General features: G+C 40.9%; 1 protein-coding gene across 1 annotated transcript in view; it reads right to left on the bottom strand.

The window, feature by feature from the left end:
• cables2b (Cdk5 and Abl enzyme substrate 2b) overlaps positions 1-19807 on the bottom strand; it is a 33393-nt gene extending 13586 nt beyond the window's left edge. Inside the window, exon 1 of the mRNA XM_073470701.1 lies at positions 19212-19807. Within this exon, the coding sequence (XP_073326802.1) occupies positions 19212-19807 (596 nt within the window). The remainder of the gene's footprint in view (positions 1-19211) is intronic.
• Positions 19808-21558: the final 1751 nt, after the last annotated feature.

The following is a 21558-nucleotide window of genomic DNA, read 5'->3' as shown; positions in this document are numbered from 1 at the left end:
CAAATAGAACATAGTGAAGAACTGTGTAAAACTCACTGCTGGTTTAATACACCAAAGCTGAGGCAGCGTGTGTGTGTGTGTGTGTGTGTGTGTGTGTGTGCGTGCGTGCGTGCCCACTGAAGGTCAGGTTATGAGCCAGGTTGTTTTGCTGTGTCAACCTTGCAGATTAAAAACAGGCCTTGGCATGAAAGCAGGCCAAGGAGCTCAGCTCACTGACATCACAGCGGTTACATAACATTACTGACATTACAGCATAGTCTCTCTCTCTCACACACACACACACACACACACACACACACACACACACACACACACACACACACACACACACACTCAACTGTCATTCTGCAATACACTATGTGTGTGTGTGTGTGTGAAACTACCTTCATGTTTTGTATTTATTTCTTATAATCCACACTCACATTTACATATAGGGCACATGCATAATCTCATGGCACATAAACACATTCTCCACTCAGCCTTTCATATATGCAACCATACATTAACACCACCAACACACTCATATTATATTATATTATATATTCTCATATTATAATTTCAATAATAATTTTCGATAACAATCTCAATCACAGTATTGGTACTACAGTGAATGTATTGCTCAGGACAACATGACAGATAGTTTAAATAGAAAATTTAACACACACACACTGGAACTCAAACCCTGGAGGTACCCACAGCTCTAAGACCTTCTGCTGAGAAACAGAACTGTAACACACACACAGACACACGCACACACAGACACACACACACAGACACACACACACACACAGACACACACACAGCATCTGTCACTGTTTTTCTATGGCTGATCTGCTGATTCTGTAACACATGGAGTTTAAATCACTCTTATCACTGCTGCTCACTATCTGAGTGACACACACACACACACACACAAACTCTACTGTCATTCTGCAGTACACGATGTGTGTGTGTGTGTGTGTGTGTGTGTGTGTGTGTGTGTGTGTGCGTGTGTGTGTGTGCGTGTGCAATGCAGCAGTAACATCTGGGTCGTTTGATGAGTCTCCTCCTACAGTCACGTTGAGTCGCCGGTCCTTTTAACATTTCACCCAAAATACACATATTCACACATTTCTCGCTGACTCTACTGTACAAGCGAGACGAGTTTGTCTAAAGGAGATTTGATCTGTTTAAAAGAGCTGCGCATGACACGATCTGAAGAATCCTCAGACCACAACAGTCTCGGCTGTCACTTCTCCAGTATTATTAAACCACAGAGTCTATTTCTGACGACTCCACTGTAACCTCGGTCACATGACGGAGTCTTCTCAGCAGTCAGTTTCCACGGGAAAAAGTCATCCCGCAGCAAACCGGAATGTTGTGGAATGTTACTATTGTGTGGGAATGGAAAGAAGGCAATTGGCCAACACGCCTTACTGATGATGATGACGGTGGAGGTGATAGTGGTTGGTGTTTAAGATAAAGACAGATGTAGCCACAAGGGTCGACACAGTGACACATTCAGTGTCATGTGTTTCATCCTCATTACAGCCGACACACCGCTTCCTGCTGAAGTGTTGAACGTGCAAATTCCAATCTGCAGTTCATATCATCAATGCAAAGAAATTATTAAATCTATCTCAAAATGTATTTTGTCAAGTGAAACCAGCCCACATACACATCCTGATACAAATACTTGTACTGAATCAGCACATGACGTCCACATTACAATAATATGTGTTTCTGAATTTGAGGTAGTGTCTCCCCTCAGAGTTGTTGCAAGGCAGGAGTTGCTCATTATCGCCAACTAGGGGTGTCACGATTCAATTTTTACATCGAAAATGTATCACAATCAGTCTTCAATATCATCAAACGAATAATAAAGCAGTATCGAAGATACTCCCTCACCCCAGCGCGCACCTGGCGCATGTTGAAAGGATATCAAAACATTTCAAAAACACTTCAGAGGACAGAGACGCACTTCCAGATACTTATCCTGTGTACGGGAAGACAAACAGACTTGTATATGACAGTTGTCATGGCATAAGGTCTAAGTTAAACAATAAGATAGCAATGTTGAATTTTTTTAAATTGAAAATCGACGCAAATCATGGATTTGGAGAATCGTGACACGATTACCTCCAACTGTCTCACAAGCGAAGTAAACGGTCTCTTGTCACTAGATGTCACTTAGCTGTGTTCAGCCTAAGAAGCTTGAAACAAACTTAGCTAGCTAGCAACACTAAGTAAGCTAAGCTAAGAAAATGCAAATAACAATGGCCAGATTGAGAGAAATACACTTACTAACTAACTAGACCCACAGAAAAGAAACCCTGTAAAACACCAGTGTAACCAAGATTCTTGGGTGGGCTAAACTGGTCAGGTTAAAATATGAGTAAAGAAAAAGTAGCAACTAAATGTATCAAATAAACAATTTAACATAGTGGTTTAAAAAGTATTTAGGTTTGATACCCAGCTCCGGTCAGGCAGAGTAATGAGCAGGGCTATTCAATGCTGCACTAATGACTAACTTAGCAGCTAAATCAACATAATTGGCAGCTACAAATAACAATTATGACTTAACAACATTTTTGGATGGACCACAAACGAGCCCCCACACACCATTATGATCATAAAGTACTTCAGCAGGAGTGTGACTGACACTGAACAGGGAAACTTAATTATAGTGAATGCTACACGGTCACAATAAACATCCCTGTTACTTATCTTTAAATTATTTTCTCAGCTTGGAGGCTTCTGAGAAAGACACTGTAGTCGTAAACATCAACAATATCTGGGTAGGAGTGCGAGAGCCGACGCCTGGTCTCTGCCAGTCTTTCTAAATCTGTCCCAGTATCGAAGCTTTGGATCTCATTATCACAACAGTCTGACCAGTGGCCTATTTCCATGAGAACCAGTCTGCTCCCACTCTCTGGGATGTTGTGGAAAGTTTCCCTACTGTGGGAACGGAAAAATCCAGTTTGCAGTTTCCCTCACTACTGAGGACGATGATGATGATGATGATGTTGATCTGTGTTTAGATAAGTCATACACTGGCTGCATGTTCACTAATATCCTGAGGGGTTTGAGTAAGCTGCACAGTCACGTTCTGAGGAGATTTAACCAGTAACCTTTACAGTATAAGACCGTCTATCACCCCCCTGATATTATTCACGAGAAAAAGGAAAAAAAATAAACAAACTCTGTACACATTACATTTTTTCTACACTTGGGAATATTTTCCGACTGTGACATTATTCTGTAAATATTTTTAGAGCTGTGCCATTTAACTAAAGGCCAAAGGGCAAACACAAAACAGCAAAGCTCTTCCACGCAGCAATCACATTAAGTTTGGCGGATGCCCTTTTCCACTGTAACTTAACATGTTTGGGCAGATCAGAGCTTCAGACTTTATGAAAATATTTTGGTTGCTATGGTACAACAAATAAAAGAATTAATCTGTGCATGAATATATGAATAAATGAATGAAGGAGTGAAAACGGCAGGTTTTCTTCATTTTACCATCACAGGACGGACTCTGGTGGCCCGCTTAAGTATTTGTGGTGACTGATCATGACTGACTGTTTTTAAGAATATCTCACACTACAATGGATGCATTTTCATCAGTGCACCTTACCTAGAATTTTGTGAAAAGCTACTGTATATTATTCATGGTCTCCATCCAGTGTAACTGCAGAGCAGCCGCCCAAACTAAACTTAGAGCTGGAGAAGATAAAGACTCTAAAGTTAGAGTCTTTATCTTCAGTAATGAGATGCATTTCTGGATGAAACAAAGTATGTCAGTAGGCATTACGTAGTGAAATATTTTAGAAACAAAGGAGCTGTAGAGAGATAAAGAGCTAATAAGCTGCAGAGGATGGTTAGCCTCCACACACACCTCCCTCACCTGCTTTGTTTGAACAGTAGAACGAGGATAAGGGGTTAAATTACCAAATTAGACCTTGACCAACTGTGAAACCCTTTATTTTCACGGTTTTACCTGATGGAATCCAAACACACACCTTCTTACTATGATATGCTCTGTAACAACTGACACACAGCCACAGGATTAGACCAGTGGAGAGGTATTTTTCATTTCACTGTCTTTACACTACAACAGCTGACATTTTAAGTAGAGCTGGGAGAATCAGAGCTGTGGGCAGAAGACACAAGGTGGGCTGCTCTTGCCTCTGCACTGCTCTGCTGCCCTCTTTTTATTACATCACGTCATCATAAGGTCATTTTGAGACAAGACCATGGTATGTTTGTAAAACTGTGAAGCCTGTCAGCTGTCTGCTGCTGTTGCTCAGTGTTAATGATAATTATAATGACAACATGTCGTTCGATGGTGGTGGTTCTTGTACTGACGATTTGAATCATCAGTAGTCTCACGAGTGAAACAGTTCTGGATTAACAGAAGTGATGGGATGTAACAGAGTAGTGTATGAATGACTCATTTTTGTAGGCTAACCAAGAACCCGCCCTGGTTCCCTCGACAAAAAGCCTATGGGAATTCTGAGTTGGATTTTGGATTATCACCAAAAAATAGGGTTGTGGCAAACACAAGTTTGTGATACTCACTTCAGCAAGATGAACAACCTTTACCAGCTGCAACACTAAACTGACACACATCAGTCCTCTATAGTTATAATCCAAATATATATGATCCTAAAATACGCCATTCTGTCTGAGTACTTGTACTTTTGGCACTTTGAGTACAGTAAGGCTGAATTCAGTTGTCCAGCCTCTGGACTTGCACAATTGTATTTTTATATCCCAAAATCACAATCACATTGCCTCAGTGGGATTTAAAATCTGTACAGTGAATGGCATCCTCTGTCCTTAGACCTTCGATTTAAGTGAGGAAAAACTTGCCATATAAAAAAGATGGAAGAAGCCTCAGTAAGAGCCTCAGAGGAGGGATCCTCCTGACGTGATTCAAGTGATGAAAAGCCTGCTCGAGGGCCCTTGTGGTCTGGACAGTTGTGCATTTGGACAGCCCTCAACACTCACAGACTTCCTGTCAACATGCCCGCAAAGTCTGTGAGTGGATGCATCCTAAGTAAAAGATCTGAGTACTGATTAATTGTATTTATTAAAATGTTAAACAGCACCTACTGCATGTATCAGAAGGGCTTTATCCAGTATGATGTGAAACTGAAAATGACCTTCAAACGCCATTGAATCACACAGGGAACAGTGACTCCACAGGTCAGGGCCCAGACGCAGCCGCTGGTCTGTTTTTGGGGACTGAAGTGATGGATTTGTCTGGGACGCAGAGTCATTTTATCCAGTTTGAGTCATCACCAGAGTCACACTAATAATAGCTGCTGTCGTTTTAGCTTAAAATAAACCAGTGCAAACACACTGTCAGAACACTGCACACTTAAAATAGTATGAAACAATTTCTGTTGGATGTTTTCATTCTGTGCTATTTTGGCTCGATCTCAGCTTGCATTCATCATCCGTCTGTCTCTTTTTAATTTACTGTTCCTTTTTGCTCTGTTCTCTCTCTCTCTCCTGTTCCAGTCCATCCAACTGTCTTTACTGTAATTTTATTATACATTTGCACAGATAAAAATAACTGAACACAAACATAAACTGTTCATACAAGCAATACTATTTTAATATGTCCCAATATTTCTAGCTACTTAGTTTCTTTTATCTCATGCTTTCCTTTACTTTAACAAGCAGATGTGAATTAAAACAGGTGTAATTTGTATCCCTTGTTCAATCCACCTGTCTTTACATTTTGTGACCATATCTAACACATATCAAATCCCCCCCTCCAAACAAATCACACCGCTAATCTCTTAACATTTTCATTTTGTAATTTGGTTCCCACCTTGACAGAACCGTGAACTAAACCTCCATCATCTTCCTACATTCATCTCCTTCTCAATGCTGTGAGCTGTGGACCAGACCGAACCAGTGAGCCGTCTGTCAGTCTGTCACTACACTACAAAGAAAAATGTCAGATTACCCAGGAAGTCTGAAAAACAGCTATAATCTTCTCGTCTGCACCAGTGCCACTTTTAGCTCTGAACTTGTATCTTTTTCCCTTGCGTCTTATCTCTCCCAGTCTTTATCGCTCCAAAAATAACTGCTTTTATTCCAAATTATAGGACTTGATGAGAGGCATGACATTTTTGAAGCAGCTGCTTCCTATTTCTTCTACACTTTTACCACAGACTTTAAAAGGGGCGTCATGAAACAGAAATTATTTTGCTGACTTAGACTGGATGACTTCAATAACTGACCATATATCCCAGATGTGGCCAAGTACCTCTCAAGGCGAATACTAGCGCCATCAAAGGCCACGAAAAACTTTTAATCAATCAAATTCAAGAAGCAAATACATACAGATTCCTATCTGATTGTCTTGAGGTGTTGTTGTTACTACAAACTGTACTGAATACATTGTCTCTCGTGATCTCGTCTTTGTCCTGCTGCGTCCTGATTCGCCCTCCAGGATCAATGACATTTGCTTTTGTTGTATCTTGATGGAGGAGCTGACAGCTGCTTCCTCCACACATACAGAGGCAGAGTGGTTCAGCTCAGAATAGACTCAGCACACACACACACACACACACACACACACACACACACACACACACACACACACACACACACACACACACACACACACACACACACACACACACACACACACACACACAGTCTCTGCAGATCTCTTGCTCTGCGGGGACAAGAATCAGTATTGATTCTTGAGGTCACCTACCATGTTTATTTCAGATTTTGCTCTTCGCGTTCATACACCACTGAAGTGAAGGTGTTGTTTCATAGCAAACTTTTAGTGTTCGAACATTTACTGCTTCTGTCCATTGTGTTTATTGTCAATTTCACCCACAAGACCAGTTTCACCAATCAGCTCACTGCTAATGGAGCCTGACGCATCAGAACTGTTGCTGTGGTTCCCTGCAGTTTAATATACATTGAGCAGTGACTTAAACAGATGGTTAAATTATTGTTATACACTTCCAACCTGCCAGCCAATGGGAAATAAATGTTTATCACTGTCATGATATTAATGAATTTGCAAGAATGATCAGTACTGGCGCCAACACTGACCTCATTAAGCCGGTCAGATATCCAGATGTGACTAATTCACGTACAGTTTTATTCTCTGTTTTACTCCTCTGCTGTGGTGAAACTCAAATTAAAATTTGGACATGTCCAACAAGCAGGTTTGTGTGTTAACTCTCAACTCTCTAAAGAATGAAGTTATTGTGTAGTTTACAGCCAGGAACTGAAGGGACTGTCCAAGATCCTTTGTTGTAAAAGAAAAGGGAAGAAATTGATTTTACATCTGGGAATTTATCTGTACCTCAGTGTGTGACATCACCAAGGCTGTTAAATCTCTCCACACACACACACACACACGCACACACTTTCATAGAGAGAGAGAGAGAGAGAGAGAGAGAGAGAGAGAGAGAGAGAGAGAGTGAGGGGGAGAGAGAGAGCTTTATTTAAATAACTCCCATACTAAATCCTTGCCACACACACATATACACACCAACCATAGATTAAATGTTCTGTTGTATAAATCCTCATTCTACTCACGCACACACACACACACACACACACGTGCACCACACACACACAGACACACACACACAGCTGGCAGCAGTGTTTAAGAATAGTCTGTCCACACCTCTGAAATTGACAGACGGATGCTGGAGGTTCCACAGATTACACTACATGGACCTCTGACTAAGCGACACACACACACACACACACAGACACACACACACACACACACACACAGCAGGTCTGTTGTGCGGTCTTACATCACCAGATTAACAGACTCCTCCTGCTTCGTCACCTGCCTGATTTACTGAAAAAATTCTTCTTCTTCTTCATCTTTTTCTTCGTGCTCTTCTTCTTCTCATTTCTTTCTTTGTTCCAAATATCCCAGACATGAGCGCTGGTCTCATCATTCGGAGCTTTCTGATTGCAGTACATCTGATTGCAGAGTATCTTTGATAGATTAATGTGTATAATCCAGCTCTGCTAATGTGGTTGTTCTCAGTCTGATTATAATCCAAACATGATGTAACCTGGTGAAGGTGTTTATATGGCAGACCAGATTAGTTAAATCTGGTTCTCATGGAATTATCAGAGTGTGTGTAAACACTGTGTATATGAAGTAGGGTGTCTTTGGAGAATGATAGGCCAGCTCAGCTGACTTCAGTTATTTTAAATAATGAAAATGAAGTGAGCGATTTAGCAGAAGTAGAACGTCCCTTTATCAGTCAGTTGAGGACACTCACATGCTCACACCAAACAGAACTGGATGTGACTGATAAGATGTGTGTGTGTGTGGTGTGTGTGGTGTGTGTGTGTGTGTGTGTGTGTGTGTGTGTGTGTGTGTGTGGTGTGTGTGTGGGAGGATAACAGTGATGAGCATCTGTCCTCTAACCACAGCACACACAGCATCACACAGCCAAACACGAAAGGTCACAGGAAGACTGTGGCCTGTTCACACTGATAGGAATAGGGAGTTTTCAGGTTGTTTCTTAAAGTTGCTGTCTCACTGTGACAAACAGGACTTCTTGAACACACTCTTCCGATGAATAGATGAATGGGGGGGAGCCATACATTTGCTTTCAATGGTCACTTGAACATTAAAACACTTCATGTACAGAATCACCAGTCAAAGCTGTTATAAACTGCTTAAAGTTTTTCCCCCCACAGGTTATAGTTCTACTACAACATACGGTTACACTTTCAAAACAAAAGGCTCAAGTCAGCAGCAATACATAAGATACAACATCTGGTTAGACTTTCAAAATAAAGCATGCTGACAAACAGTTCGCAAAGTATGACACAGACTTCTGGAATAAAACTGCCACAGTTTGTTTAGGTTAGGAAGGAAAAAACTTGGTTAGGGAACGATCACACCTCACCTCACCTCACCTAACAGACGTGGAATTAATTACGTAATTGACGTATGTTCACTTACTTACATTACAGAAATGTCAATCACTCTTGACTTGGGTCGCATGCTAGAAGGGTACATACAGTGTCGAACTTCGAAGCGTAGGTCTAATGACCAGGCTTCTGGATTTGATGTGTCGTGATTGAGAACGGTCTGGTGTCAGTGTGATATCATCCTCCTTTTCAGAAGTCTGTCTCAAACCGCACTAAATCGCTTTAAAATCTCAACCATGGCTCAGATGCTTCCTGATTCAGCTGTGATAAATTAGATGATTGGCTTTTGGGGAGAAGGGGCGGGATATGTGTCATACAACCGCCGTCTCTGGTGTTACTGTGTCTCTGAAGACATGTCTCCGCTTCCTCCCACCATGAAGCCACAGTGTGATGTCTCCTCTTTATAGCAACAAATAACTAATTAAGAAATCAGAAATTCACACTTGAAAATACATCAGGATGATAAGAACTACCTAAAATGAACCATTGTAGGGTAATACTGTGTTTTTAGTTTGGCCGGTGTTTATGACGTATCCTGCAGCCTGCCACCATGTGGCGATTTAGCATTTCTTGGGAGTTGTCATGTCAATGGTATAAACTATCACACTCCTGTTGTAGTATGGATAGAGAGGAGTCAGGCTTCTGCAGCAGCCATGGATTTACAGCTAGCAGTAAGCTTTTATGAGCCTCAATAACATCACATATGATCGATGATGCATTTGTAGTCTGACACCTGACTGTGTGACCGGCTACAATATAACAAGCTCACAAAAAGTCAGAGTGGACCGACTGTACCTTCATCCTGCCAAACAACAGATGAGAATGAAGAACAGTTTTAACCATTCCTTTAGTTTTTTGTGTTACAGTGTGGACAATGAGTTTAGAAGCAAGCTGAAAAGGTTTGTACGGATCAAACCTCAACAGACAGATTGAAGGTGATGGATGTTTTCTGATTTATGCACGAGTGGGAAAATGGTCTGAAGTAAAGAAGAGGGAAGAGAAATCATGTGTGTGCTAAGGGTGTGGATGGGAGTGGGGTTCAGCTCTGTTTTCACTAGAGAGGCATGCATGTTTAGACAAACACACACACACACACAAGGCACACAGATGATGTCAGTCAGATTACATCTCCTCTCTGGGTTCAGCGTGTGTGTGTGTGTGTGTGTGTTAGTCCAGAGGGTGTGTCTAATCAGTGTTCCTGCTGAATCTGATAAGTTTTCTGCTTCAGGCAACAGCATGAAGTTTCAGGAACAAAGCAGCTCACTGATCCAACGTACATTCAGTGAATTTAGTGTGTGTCGTGTGTGATTGAGGAGAGGGAGTTTGGATAAATCAAGACAAAATGTATCTGCTTTTATCTGCTATGACCTTATTGTTTCTAGCAACCTTAAAGATTTGCTGCTTTTGTGTGATCAGTCTTTGCGTTTTGGACTGCTAGTTGGACAAAAGAGGCAATCTGAAGACATCACTTTGGGCTCTGGGAAATTCTAACTTCTACTATTTCTTATTTGTCACACATTTTTGACATTTTATAGACTAAACCATAAATCTTTTAATCGTGAAAGCAGCCGGTAGATTTATCGGAAATGAAAATTATTGTTAGTTTTAGCTCTAACTTTAACTACCACTTAAATAAGGTTATATTGGGGTGTCCCAGTAGCTGAAGGGTTAAGATAGTACTTATCATTTATTTTGAGAAACCAAAAATCAATTTAAAGATTAGCTAGAATTGCGGCACATCGTAATACTATTTCAAGTTGAGCGATCGTGCAGACAAACTTGAGAGCACAAAGGGATATTGAGAGGGAGAGAGACACGGTGAGTGAGTGTTCAAGGACTTGTGCATGTAGGAGAAAATGTGAGAGAGGACAAATGAATGAAACTAAATGAGGGACATTATTATTGTGTGCATAAAATACATTTTCTTTGGCTCAAATAAAAAAATTCTGTGTGATATCAAAAGTCTTCAGCTCCGGTAACTGTCAATCACTGTTTTACAATCAAGTAGCGTAACAACATAGCAGCTTCGCCTTTAAGCAAACTCGTCAGTGGGGGTTCCCAACACACACACACACACACACACACACAGTGAGTGACTCTCCCACACTGCAGCACAAACCTGCAGCTTTTCGCCGCACCACCTGAATTGGTCTTAATGTAAACTAATTGTTTATCTGATTGTATTTGTAATTCTTTAATGTTCCACTTGGTACAAAAATACACCACATCAGCTGTATTCACAAACTGAGTAAGTAAGACACCGACCCACACTTGTTCTTCCACAGTCTTTTTTTATTTTCAGGTTCATCAGCCACTAACTGCTCTTATGTTTTATTTCAATTTAAGAATCTGTGAGTCTTCGATGACCCTCGACTCGTATCCAGAAGTTCAAAATACAGAAAATATTTTAGAGAGTGTTGTAGGCCTGATGCCATCAGCAAAAATTCCACATCCTATTTCAAACCAGGAACAACCTTGATTAGTCAGTGTGGAGACTTCGACAGTCTACGTCACTGACTCCATGAGGTCATTCAGGAAACACTGAACCCTTCTGAGGAATTTCAGATAAACTGACCTGAGTGTCCTCACCTGACTGGCAGATCTGTCAGCAGAGTTTTAGTGTTTCGCTCTGGCACTGAAACTGACCTGCTGTATCAGTCACAGATTAACCTTCAGTGTTTCCTCTGAGTGTTCATTACGACATCTGTCATTCACATTTTAACCAACACTATGAATATAACTGTATTAATAAAACTAGAATACTACTACACATGGGTCAACTATCACTGTCCCAATCATTTCTTTAACCATAGATCCACAGTCACTTAATGAAACAGTCCCTATCTGATATATTTACCATGTTTCCCTGCCTCAGCTGCATAGTGTACAGCTGCACAGGAAAAGGTGTATTCGAGGTCGTAAGCCACAAAGATCATGACGACAACATTAAGTTAAGATAAGTTAAGAAAATAAAGCTAGCACTTTGCCGTGCTTGTTTCCTTATAGGGTTAAGTTTCATTTCATGAAAGTGTTTGTCCAAATTGTTTACACATTATTTTTATGATAGTTTCAGCACCAATTAAGTGAATGAGTTCCTAGAAGTAGCTTATCAGTGGCAGGTTTATCTGTGTCTGAGAGGACACAGGCTGTGATCCTGTTCACTAACTCAGAATAGCAGTGTGCAGCGGAAACAAACTGAGCCAAGTGCATCGTGGGGAATCCTCAGTGTCACAGAGAATAAGTTCCCTCTGCAGCTGAATAAAGCTAAATACAGTCCAAACTGCTCAGAGGAGACATTAATCCTGCACGGTTCACATACAGCTTACTGACTCAACCTGACATCTTAATTTGAATGTGGAAGCAGTCAGGCTGAGTGTGAACCTGAATCAGCAGGTGGAAAATGAAGACGGGCAGGAGGGCAAGGCTCAACATGAAGAACTCCTTTCCAATATAGTAAGTGTTGCTATAAAACTATGATAATAAATCTGTGAGTTTGGACTAAACAAAACATTGGGACTAAACAAGAAGGAGCAGTGCGGTTCATTGAATTTATTTGTCATATAAATGAAACAAATTTGATTAAAAAAAAGAGGTGAATAATCTGCCTGAAGCAGTGAAAATGTGACAAATAATGTACAAACCACTGACAGCTGGCATGCTAATAAAATGAAAAAACTGAAACAACAGTGGAGCAAAACAGTATGTTTTTAATTAAAGAGGAAGTGTCATGATTTTACGCATCAAAGCCTGTTAACAGGTGTTTGGGAGTATTTCTGCATGTGTGGAAACAGTCGTATGAAGGCCCTTTGTGGCTCCAGGAGCTGCATGAAGTCTGATAAATGGTGTCACTTGAGTCTGCAGAGTTTGAAAGAAGTCAATTCTTCCACCCCTAATCTCTGCTCATGGCCACATCAACTGCTACTAGGCTAACGCCCCACATGTCCAACCAAAACTTGTGGATACCATTCTCATATACCAATATATCTGTGATGGTCAATATCGGCTGATAATTAGGCAAACTGATATATTGGTTGGACTCTAATCACAATGCAGCGTTTCCACTATCACTTAGTTATTCAGTCAAGAAATTACATTTTTACAATCTGGCAATCCGTGGTCTCATATTAGATACTTCGATCCGGATCAATATAGCGATTCAATCATCAACGATCCAATAGCATCGATGCAAAGTGAAAACAGAATTTCAACGAGAAGTGCTTGGAGCAGCCGCACGAAAAAGGCAGAGACGCTGGGCGCAGCGCTTTTTCCCTAGGCAGCGGCATGCACGCTGTCCTCATCGGGAACAACTGTAAAAAGATGCTTGCGCCTACAAAACAAACGTAGTGTGGACACGGGCCCTTAGCCTACGCATGTATACACAAGCGTCATAACTGACACCTAAACAAACTCACACAGACAGGTTACTCCAAACACCGGCTGTCACAATAAAGCACAGTCATCTCTTTTTTTAATGCTCTCTTAGCAACACAGAAATCAGTGTAGGCTAACACACACAACCTTCTCAAATCCTGTCAAAACCCTTCAGTGACGACCAGTCAGCCTTTAGGTTGAGGCCAAAGTCAAAGTTTGTCTGACTGTTAAGGTTTGGGAAATGTATTACATCACTGTGCACTTACTGAATGCACAACATACGTGTGTGTGGTCTCTGGTTTTATCCTCTAAAGTGTTTGAGGCTGTTGTCGTTCTTACCCAAACTCATGAATGTTTAATGTTCAGTTTAAATTCAAAAATCAGACACAGTACAACAGCAAGAACATCCTGTAGGCCTCCTGAACTATGATTCTCTTGTTTCTTATTCTAGCACTTCTCTCAAACATGACACCGTTACATAACCAACAATCTTCTTGTAGACTAAGCATCCTGGGTACTGTTCTCACTTTATTATGCACCAAAATGTCACAATAAAAGATGCAGATACTCTCTAACTGAGGTTGAAGCTTGTGAGGTAGTCGAATGCCTCTACGGACACACTGAATGCTAGGAATGAAATCTGTAACCGACTGCAATCACAAGTTAATTCCTTTCAGCAGCCAAAGTGTGTACATTACCAGCCAAGTGTCCTCGCTCACTGTATATACGAGCATCTGTTAAACAGCCAAGTGCTGAAATGTGTGAGTGAGTGAGTGTGTGTTCATGAGCAGGCTAATGAAGCAGTCGGCTGGTTGGTTAGCTCGCTGGCAGGACGTCACACACCGAGTCTTGTTATAGACAGAAAGGCTAAACAGAGCGTGACTGATGATCGTATCTGACGACAGCCAACTTCATCACGCCAGGAAGTGTGTAGGTGAGGAGAAGGCTGCTTTTTAAATTCAGCCACTTGAGTCCCAGCGAGCACAGGAAACTCAACATGAATGTGTTGAGCAGCCGGAAAAGCTGCTGTAGCCAAAACTCATCAGATCACCGTCTCTCTTTGACCTGCTGGTTAGATCTTCAGCAGAGATCAGATGAAAGTTTAATGACTTCTATGGAGGACTGGGTTCCTACAGCAGCAAACATTAATAGTGCTCATGACTAGGGATGTCAGTTTCAGTTCATTTTGCTTTCGATACCCCGACATCTATTAACCTGTAACTAACTGGTTGATTATTGAAAGATATCTACTCAGACTATCTACTCCCCCAAATGCTGAGGGAACATCAGGTGAAGTTTTGTAGTCCACAAAACATTTCTGGAGCGTCACAGCAAAACAGCTTTGTAGCATTCCTCTTAACAGCTAAAGTAGACTTGTTTTAAAATGTAAAAAACAACCGAAAAAAAACATAAAACAGCTCTTAAATTGACCTGAAATGACGTTATCTGAACACTAGATGCGCGGTCAAGCTTTTGCACCCCCTTCAGACGGGTTGCGTTCTAGCAATTTTAGCGTAGGGACTACAGTGGAGATCTTTAAAAAGGGTGTAAATAACATATTTTCAAATCAAATCTGAGCTTCCAGAGACTTGGATCGTGCCGGATCAGCTGTATGGAGCCATTTTATGGTCATTTTCAGTTGTTTTCTTTCGCCCATCTACCTCAACTGAGAATGCTTCAACACTGTTTTGCTGTGAAGCTCCAGAAATGTTTTGTGGACGACTTTTAATCGGAATGGGAGAGAGTAGGTGATGACTGAATATTCACTTTTTGTGTGAACTAATCCTTTATGAAAATGACTCACATGATATACAAGAGGCACTTTCTTTTTAGTCCACTCCGCGGAGAGGCTGTGAGTGAGGAACACAGTCTGGCTTCCACACTTCAAGTTACAGGTTGCTGAAGTTAGCTTTCGTTTGTGAGAGCTGTCCAGCAGTTGCTTGTCAGAGCTAATTTTAGCTTGTCTGGCTATAGCTGAATATGTAGCTCATCATTCTTCTCCTAAAAATGCTTTTCGGCTGCATGTTTCCTAATACTTTCTCCCCCCACAGTAAAGAGCTCGTGCTACTAGTAAGCTGAAGAGTAGCATCACATATTTTAACATAGTGTCTTTTAGCATGCATTACTTTTTACCTCAGAGTGCCGATAGTGTGTCTGTATGCAAATTTAAGCTTAACTGTTAACTGTTGACATCCATATTCATGAAATAAGGAAGTTAACGTAATGACTAGTTTCTTATCTGCAAACCACAATTTACATCCAGGATGTAGCAACATGTAAAGACCAACCAACAGATCTGCAAGCCAATACTTATATTGGTACGTGTATGTGTATACGTCTGCCAATAAGAGACAAGAAATAGCAGTTCAGAGAATGTTTGCATGAATTAAGGAACAAAATCAAACAATCATTGTCAGATTAATAAAAAATGAAGCCAATTTGAGCCAAAATGTTAAACATTCTCTGGTTCCAGCTTCTCAAATCTAAGGATGTGCTGCTTATTTATCTTTTGCATTACTGTAAATTGAATACCTTCGATATCTTTGGGTTTTGGACTGTTGGATGGACGAAACAAGCATTTTGAACTTGTGCGCTTGGAAATTGTAATGAGCAAACAATAAATTCATAGTAAAAACTGCAAGATCAATCGATAATAGAAAAAATTAAATACTTCTCGAAGTGTCTTGAACCAATACTTGATGTTTTAATGACACTCTTTTATTGCTGATACTGACAACAACCGTGTTGGCATGAAACACACTAACGCTGTATGTGCAGCTTCACAGTAATACCGCAGGGGCTGTAGATGACGGTTGGTGGCTCGCGTGGCAGTCTGACTGATGAGCTGTTATCACTGGTAATTTCCCGGCCTGTTGTTAGGTGTAAATAGGTTAAGCAGTGTTTATCGCTGCGGGGCTGACGTTCTCAGAGTTTGATACGCTGCCAACGTGGTGACAAAGCTGATCCATCCATCAGCGCTCACACAAGCACGGCATGTGTGAACCACTGCCAGATGAGTGAGCTTCATATACGTACACTCCGTCTCTCACTTCCTTATGAAACCACATTCACCCAGTTAATATTCAGAGGTCTCTTACTCTTCTTCTGCTGCGTCTTTCTGTTCTCAGCCAGCCCAGTTCTGTCTCTGTCTGGGTTTTTTTTTTATCTCCCTCAGCACAGACAATCCAAACTAATCCTGAGAAACAGTAGTGAACACCCAAACAAAAGTTATTCTGGGTTACTGTGCCACAGAAACAGCTTGACTTCATGATGCCTGTTAGCGGTTTCTATCCGTCCCCAGGTTCACTTCCCCTCCACAATGCCACCAGCTACTACTTTTAAAAATGTGTTTCCTATCAGACTGCCGACGAACCCTGAGGAATAAACCCATGGTTGGATCATGGCTCGCATTTAATATGTGATAAGTAATACCACAAATGTTCATGTTCAATGAGCCAAGTTTGGTTGTGTGTTTTAAAAGAGGAAGTGGATCGTCATATTCTAACTCTCTACCTGCAGATTCTGTTCAGTCCAACTAAGTACTGATGCTATACAAGATAGCATGTAGATGTTACACAAGACACTCTTAGAGGATGATCTGCTAGTCTTAAAAAAAACAGATGCTTGTTATTTTAGAGCTCTATAAGAAAACAATCATTCAAATCAAAACTTGGAATAATCAAATATGTGTATTAATTGTTCAGTTAATCTGTATCAGTATTACAATGAGATAATATCTAAATGATGAGTATAGCATAAGATGACCAGTGATGGAATCTAACAATCTATCAATTTTGAGGTACTCGTACTTCACTTGAATATTTCCATGTTCTACTAACTTACTAACTCCACTACATTTTCAACACAAATATTGTACTGTTACTCCACTAGCTTACATTTAACATTGTATTTGATTAGTATAAACCAGGGCTGTCGAAGTTAATGTGATAATAACAAGTTAACGCAAACTCCTCTTAACACCGTTAATTTTTGTAGCGCCTGATAACACGGGCACGTTATGACCCGCGGCCTGCCCCGTATTATGAGGTGTAACAGTTACAGCAGTAACGTTGCGGATGGCAGGCAGTAACAAACCTCCTTGAGCAGAAATGGAGAAAGAAAAGGGTCTTTTGAATGGCAAGTTAAGCTGCAAAGCCCTGCCAGATGGTTCTCTCAACAGGGACAAAGTGTTTTGCATTTACTGTTGATGTCAACTGAGTTTGCCAGGTTATGCTTTCAGCATATTTTTTGAGCATGCAGTACCTTTGAGGTTATTCTGGAGAATATTCTGGACAGTATTTGTCATTGTGTTGGATTACTGCAATAACAATAAACATACATTTGCATAAAGCAAGCATATTTGTCCACTCCCATGTTGATAAGAGTAGTAAAAAACTTTATTAACATTAATTGTGATGAAATATTTTAATCGATTGACAGCCCTAGTTTAAACACAATATCTGACAAAAGACATTATTAAAAATATATGCTAAAATTCTCAAATAAACTGGTATGTGACTACAGCTTTAATAATAGCTAATATATATATATATATATATATATATATATATATATATATATATATATATATATATATATATATATATATATATATATATATTTAAGACTGGTGTTAAACAGGTTAATCAAAAGAAAAATGACTGGATTAATTAAAAAATTTAAATAACTGTTGGTTGAACTTTGCCGAAACTATGTACGCAATAAGGAAAATTAACAAAATCCCGATTTAAATGAGACAACAATTAATCACAATAAGTCGAGTCCAAGGGAATCTGACCAAGCTCTCAGTGTTAATTAGGGATGTTAATGATCACTCATTAATCGATTAATCCCAGTTGAGAATTCAGCCGATTAAAAATGTCTTAATTGACAATCAGAGGCAGGCACAGTACAGTAACAGATTACAGATACTTGCTTTTCAAATATATCCAAATAAAACACAAAATACTGGTGTGAGAACGCAGGAGCTTGGCGATTAAAATCAAGTCATTATTTTGTGTTATTTCATTTAAAATTCAAGTAAGTTTTTGTTTACTTGATCTGTTCTTTTATCTCCTAAAGTAGTCAACTCTGATTTTACATCAAACCTAGGTGATCCTTGATTTAAACAGTTTGCTAATGGAAACATTGTCAACATATTTCATGTTATTAACGAGTAACCCTTACTTAAAATTCACATCCCTAGTGTCAACAGCTTTCTACACCCAATGAATAATCTTTAACTGTTTTGCAACAGCAAGGAAAATGAGTACAAGCCGACAATATCATGTTCACCAAAGCTTTTTTAATGTCATTTTATCTACGCAGAAATAAGCCGCACCTGATCCACACCACCAACTCCCAATGTCAAGTGGCATTAGTCATGCAATGTGTAAGATCCTGTGCTGAGGAGTTTTTCACCTGGGCCTGTGTGGGCTGCAAGACATGACTCAGTATATTTACCCATTCCTGCAATAACTGGTGTGAGTTCAGTCTTAGCTGCAGGCAGGGGAGGGGACAGCAACGTCACATCACGACCAGTGACACAGTCCTACACTCTCATCACTGTGGTAAGTAAAGCACCATTAATATCTCAGGAACTGCATCACCCACCACAAAAAGGAACCAGTGACTTAACACCATGAAATGTAGTGTCAAACCATCCCTCGGCATGTGTGAAGACTCTGTACAAGTTAAATTGGACTAACACAAGTTGTGAGTGAGAGCAGATGACAACAACCCCCCCTCAAACTTTCAGGTAGCGTCAGACACATTCAAGCTAGCCGTGATGTTTTCAAGGTGGGGGGGGACACAGAAATGCTAATTTAACAGAGCAGCTAGCTGAGACAAACGCACGCACGCTCACCCCCGACAGGAAAACAAAAACACAGCCATGCGTCTCTCACCTCTGTCGCGGCTCTGAGGACACCGAGTTGCAGCTCTGAACCGACAGCAGCGTGGAAGACTTCCGCGGTCCCAGCGGAGAAGGCAGCAGGCTGTTGTTTGACGGGGACGGCGAGAGGAGGTTGCTGTTCCCCGGCGAGGGGAACGAGCCTCTGCGGCACTCCAGCAGCACCTCCGCGCTCCCCACGTCGTTGAAGCCCGTGTCCGACGGCAGGACGAGGATGGGCGGCACTGCGAGGAGTCCCGTCCTCGGTGCTTGTGCGGGAATGACATTCCCGCAGCTCGGAGACGCTGCCAAACCGCTGAACGTCCCGTATCTGCTGTTGTTGTTACCCAGCTCCGGGCACAAGCCGGAGCCCGAGTCGACTCCCTCCAAGTCGGTGTGGTGGTGGTGGCGACTTCCTACATTCTCGGCTGAATTGCTGTGAACCGGCCGTCCGTCCAGGGAGATGTTACTGAGAAACAAGAGAGCCGCTTGTCTCCGGCGAGAGTTCTCCCGGTTCCTCCGGCCGTGTTCCCGGTTCATATGCGGTTTTTTGCCGGTAACTGCGGCGGGTATCGCGGCGCTGTGCTGGCCGCAGGCAGCCGCCGCCGCCATCGTCTCCGTCCCACTGAGGAAGTCAACTGGAGGAATCAGCTCGAGACCTGCAACTGTCAAATCCCTTTTTACCCGGCGCGAGACCGCTTTACGCCCTCCGCGGCTCCCCATTGGCTCAGACGGGAAATGCGTAATGACGTATGTCGTCAGGGGGGTTTGGCCACGCTGTAAACTACATACTGCTGCAAAAATGTAAATAAAGCCTGCTGACCAGAAAAGGTAGACTATCACATACAATCACATTTAATGGTACTTTTTAAACAGTATTTTTTTTTAAACTCAGAATTTTTATATTTACAATATTAATGAGGTAATAATACAAACTCAGAAATATTTATCTTTTCCGTAAGTGAATAAACAAGCAGTTCCCAGAGGAAAATAGGGTCCCAAGAATACTGTTTGAAGCTAGAAAGGTGGCAGGGTCCGCCACATATAAACAGTAATGAAAAAACAGTATGAAATTGTGTTGTCCTTTGTCAGTTTGTGTATTTAGTCATGAAAATGAGGAGGTTAGGCATTAAAAAAATCATTTTCATTTTCCTCTGTGTGCTCTTTGTCTTCCTAAAACAATAAAATATCTTTTTTTTTTAAAATGATTTTTTAAAACTAGCACTGTCCTAAACTTTTCACAATAATATAATCACCTTTTTCACCACTAACGGCAGGACGTGAACATTTTCACCACTTAAAATCAGACACTGATGTACCTAAAACCTTTTTAATCAAGTAGGATAAAAGACAGGCATCCTGCAGACAACTATAGAAATATTTCTGATGAAATGTCTGTATCTAATTATGGTTTTGTTTTGTCTTTATTACTGTTAAAGCTTTAACAGTGTGAACCTGGATGTCATTGACGGTGTCCATATAAAATAAAAATCAGCTTTTAATCATATCTGTTTTAAAAAAAGAAGACTGTATTGTGTTAAATAAATAGATAAATAAATATTCTTGCCATGCAACAAAAGGATCATATGCATCCAAGCTGAATGTTATGTTTTAATGTCAATGTTTTTTTATTTTATTTTAAGTGGTATTCCTTTTACATTACCATTTTCTGCAGTGTCTGTATAATTCCTCAGCACATCTCTGGAGTATCAGGGCTGCTGAGGCATTAACTGAGCTGTCACTGCAGCTCTACCTGACAGCGGCTTTGATTGGCTGATGGTTCTTTGTTATGAAACCTCAGAGGATTTTCTCTGCAGTGATCCCTGCAGTGACACCAACACTTGGCTGAGTGGCACCTGGTCGGCTCAGCAGAACGACCATGCTGTGTAGTATGACTGTTAGCCTGCTAAATATAACCTGTAGGACACACCACAGTGTAATCCCCGCAGCCTGGGAGTTTGTTATCATGCACTCACCCCCTGATCCCTTACATCGGCAGAGCAACAAATGAACCACAACTGACCTTCCAGCTTAGCTAGAAAACAGCAGGATGGAAATCCAAAAAAATGACATCACTTAATTCTGTTTGATCTCTGTGTAAATCCATTTTTCATTTGCATGATGTCACGTCTCATTATAGATTATAATACGTGTTTTTTTTGTTTAAGGAGCTGGCTGGAGGCTCAACTAGGAGCTGAACAAAAAAGGGACAGAAACGATATCCTCATACTTAATTCACGTTGTTACAAAAAGCTGCACAATAGAGCTTGTAAGAAAGAAAATCACTGCTGCAGTGACCTCGATGTTTTGGAAGGTGTACAACATTATACATACAGCAGGTGTATAACAGTGCTCTTAGGTGT

Source organism: Pagrus major, chromosome 7, assembly GCF_040436345.1.
Source record: "Pagrus major chromosome 7, Pma_NU_1.0".
Taxonomy (NCBI): domain Eukaryota; kingdom Metazoa; phylum Chordata; class Actinopteri; order Spariformes; family Sparidae; genus Pagrus; species Pagrus major.
Note: the sequence above shows the minus strand (reverse complement) of the source record. Positions and strands in the feature narration are given on the sequence as shown.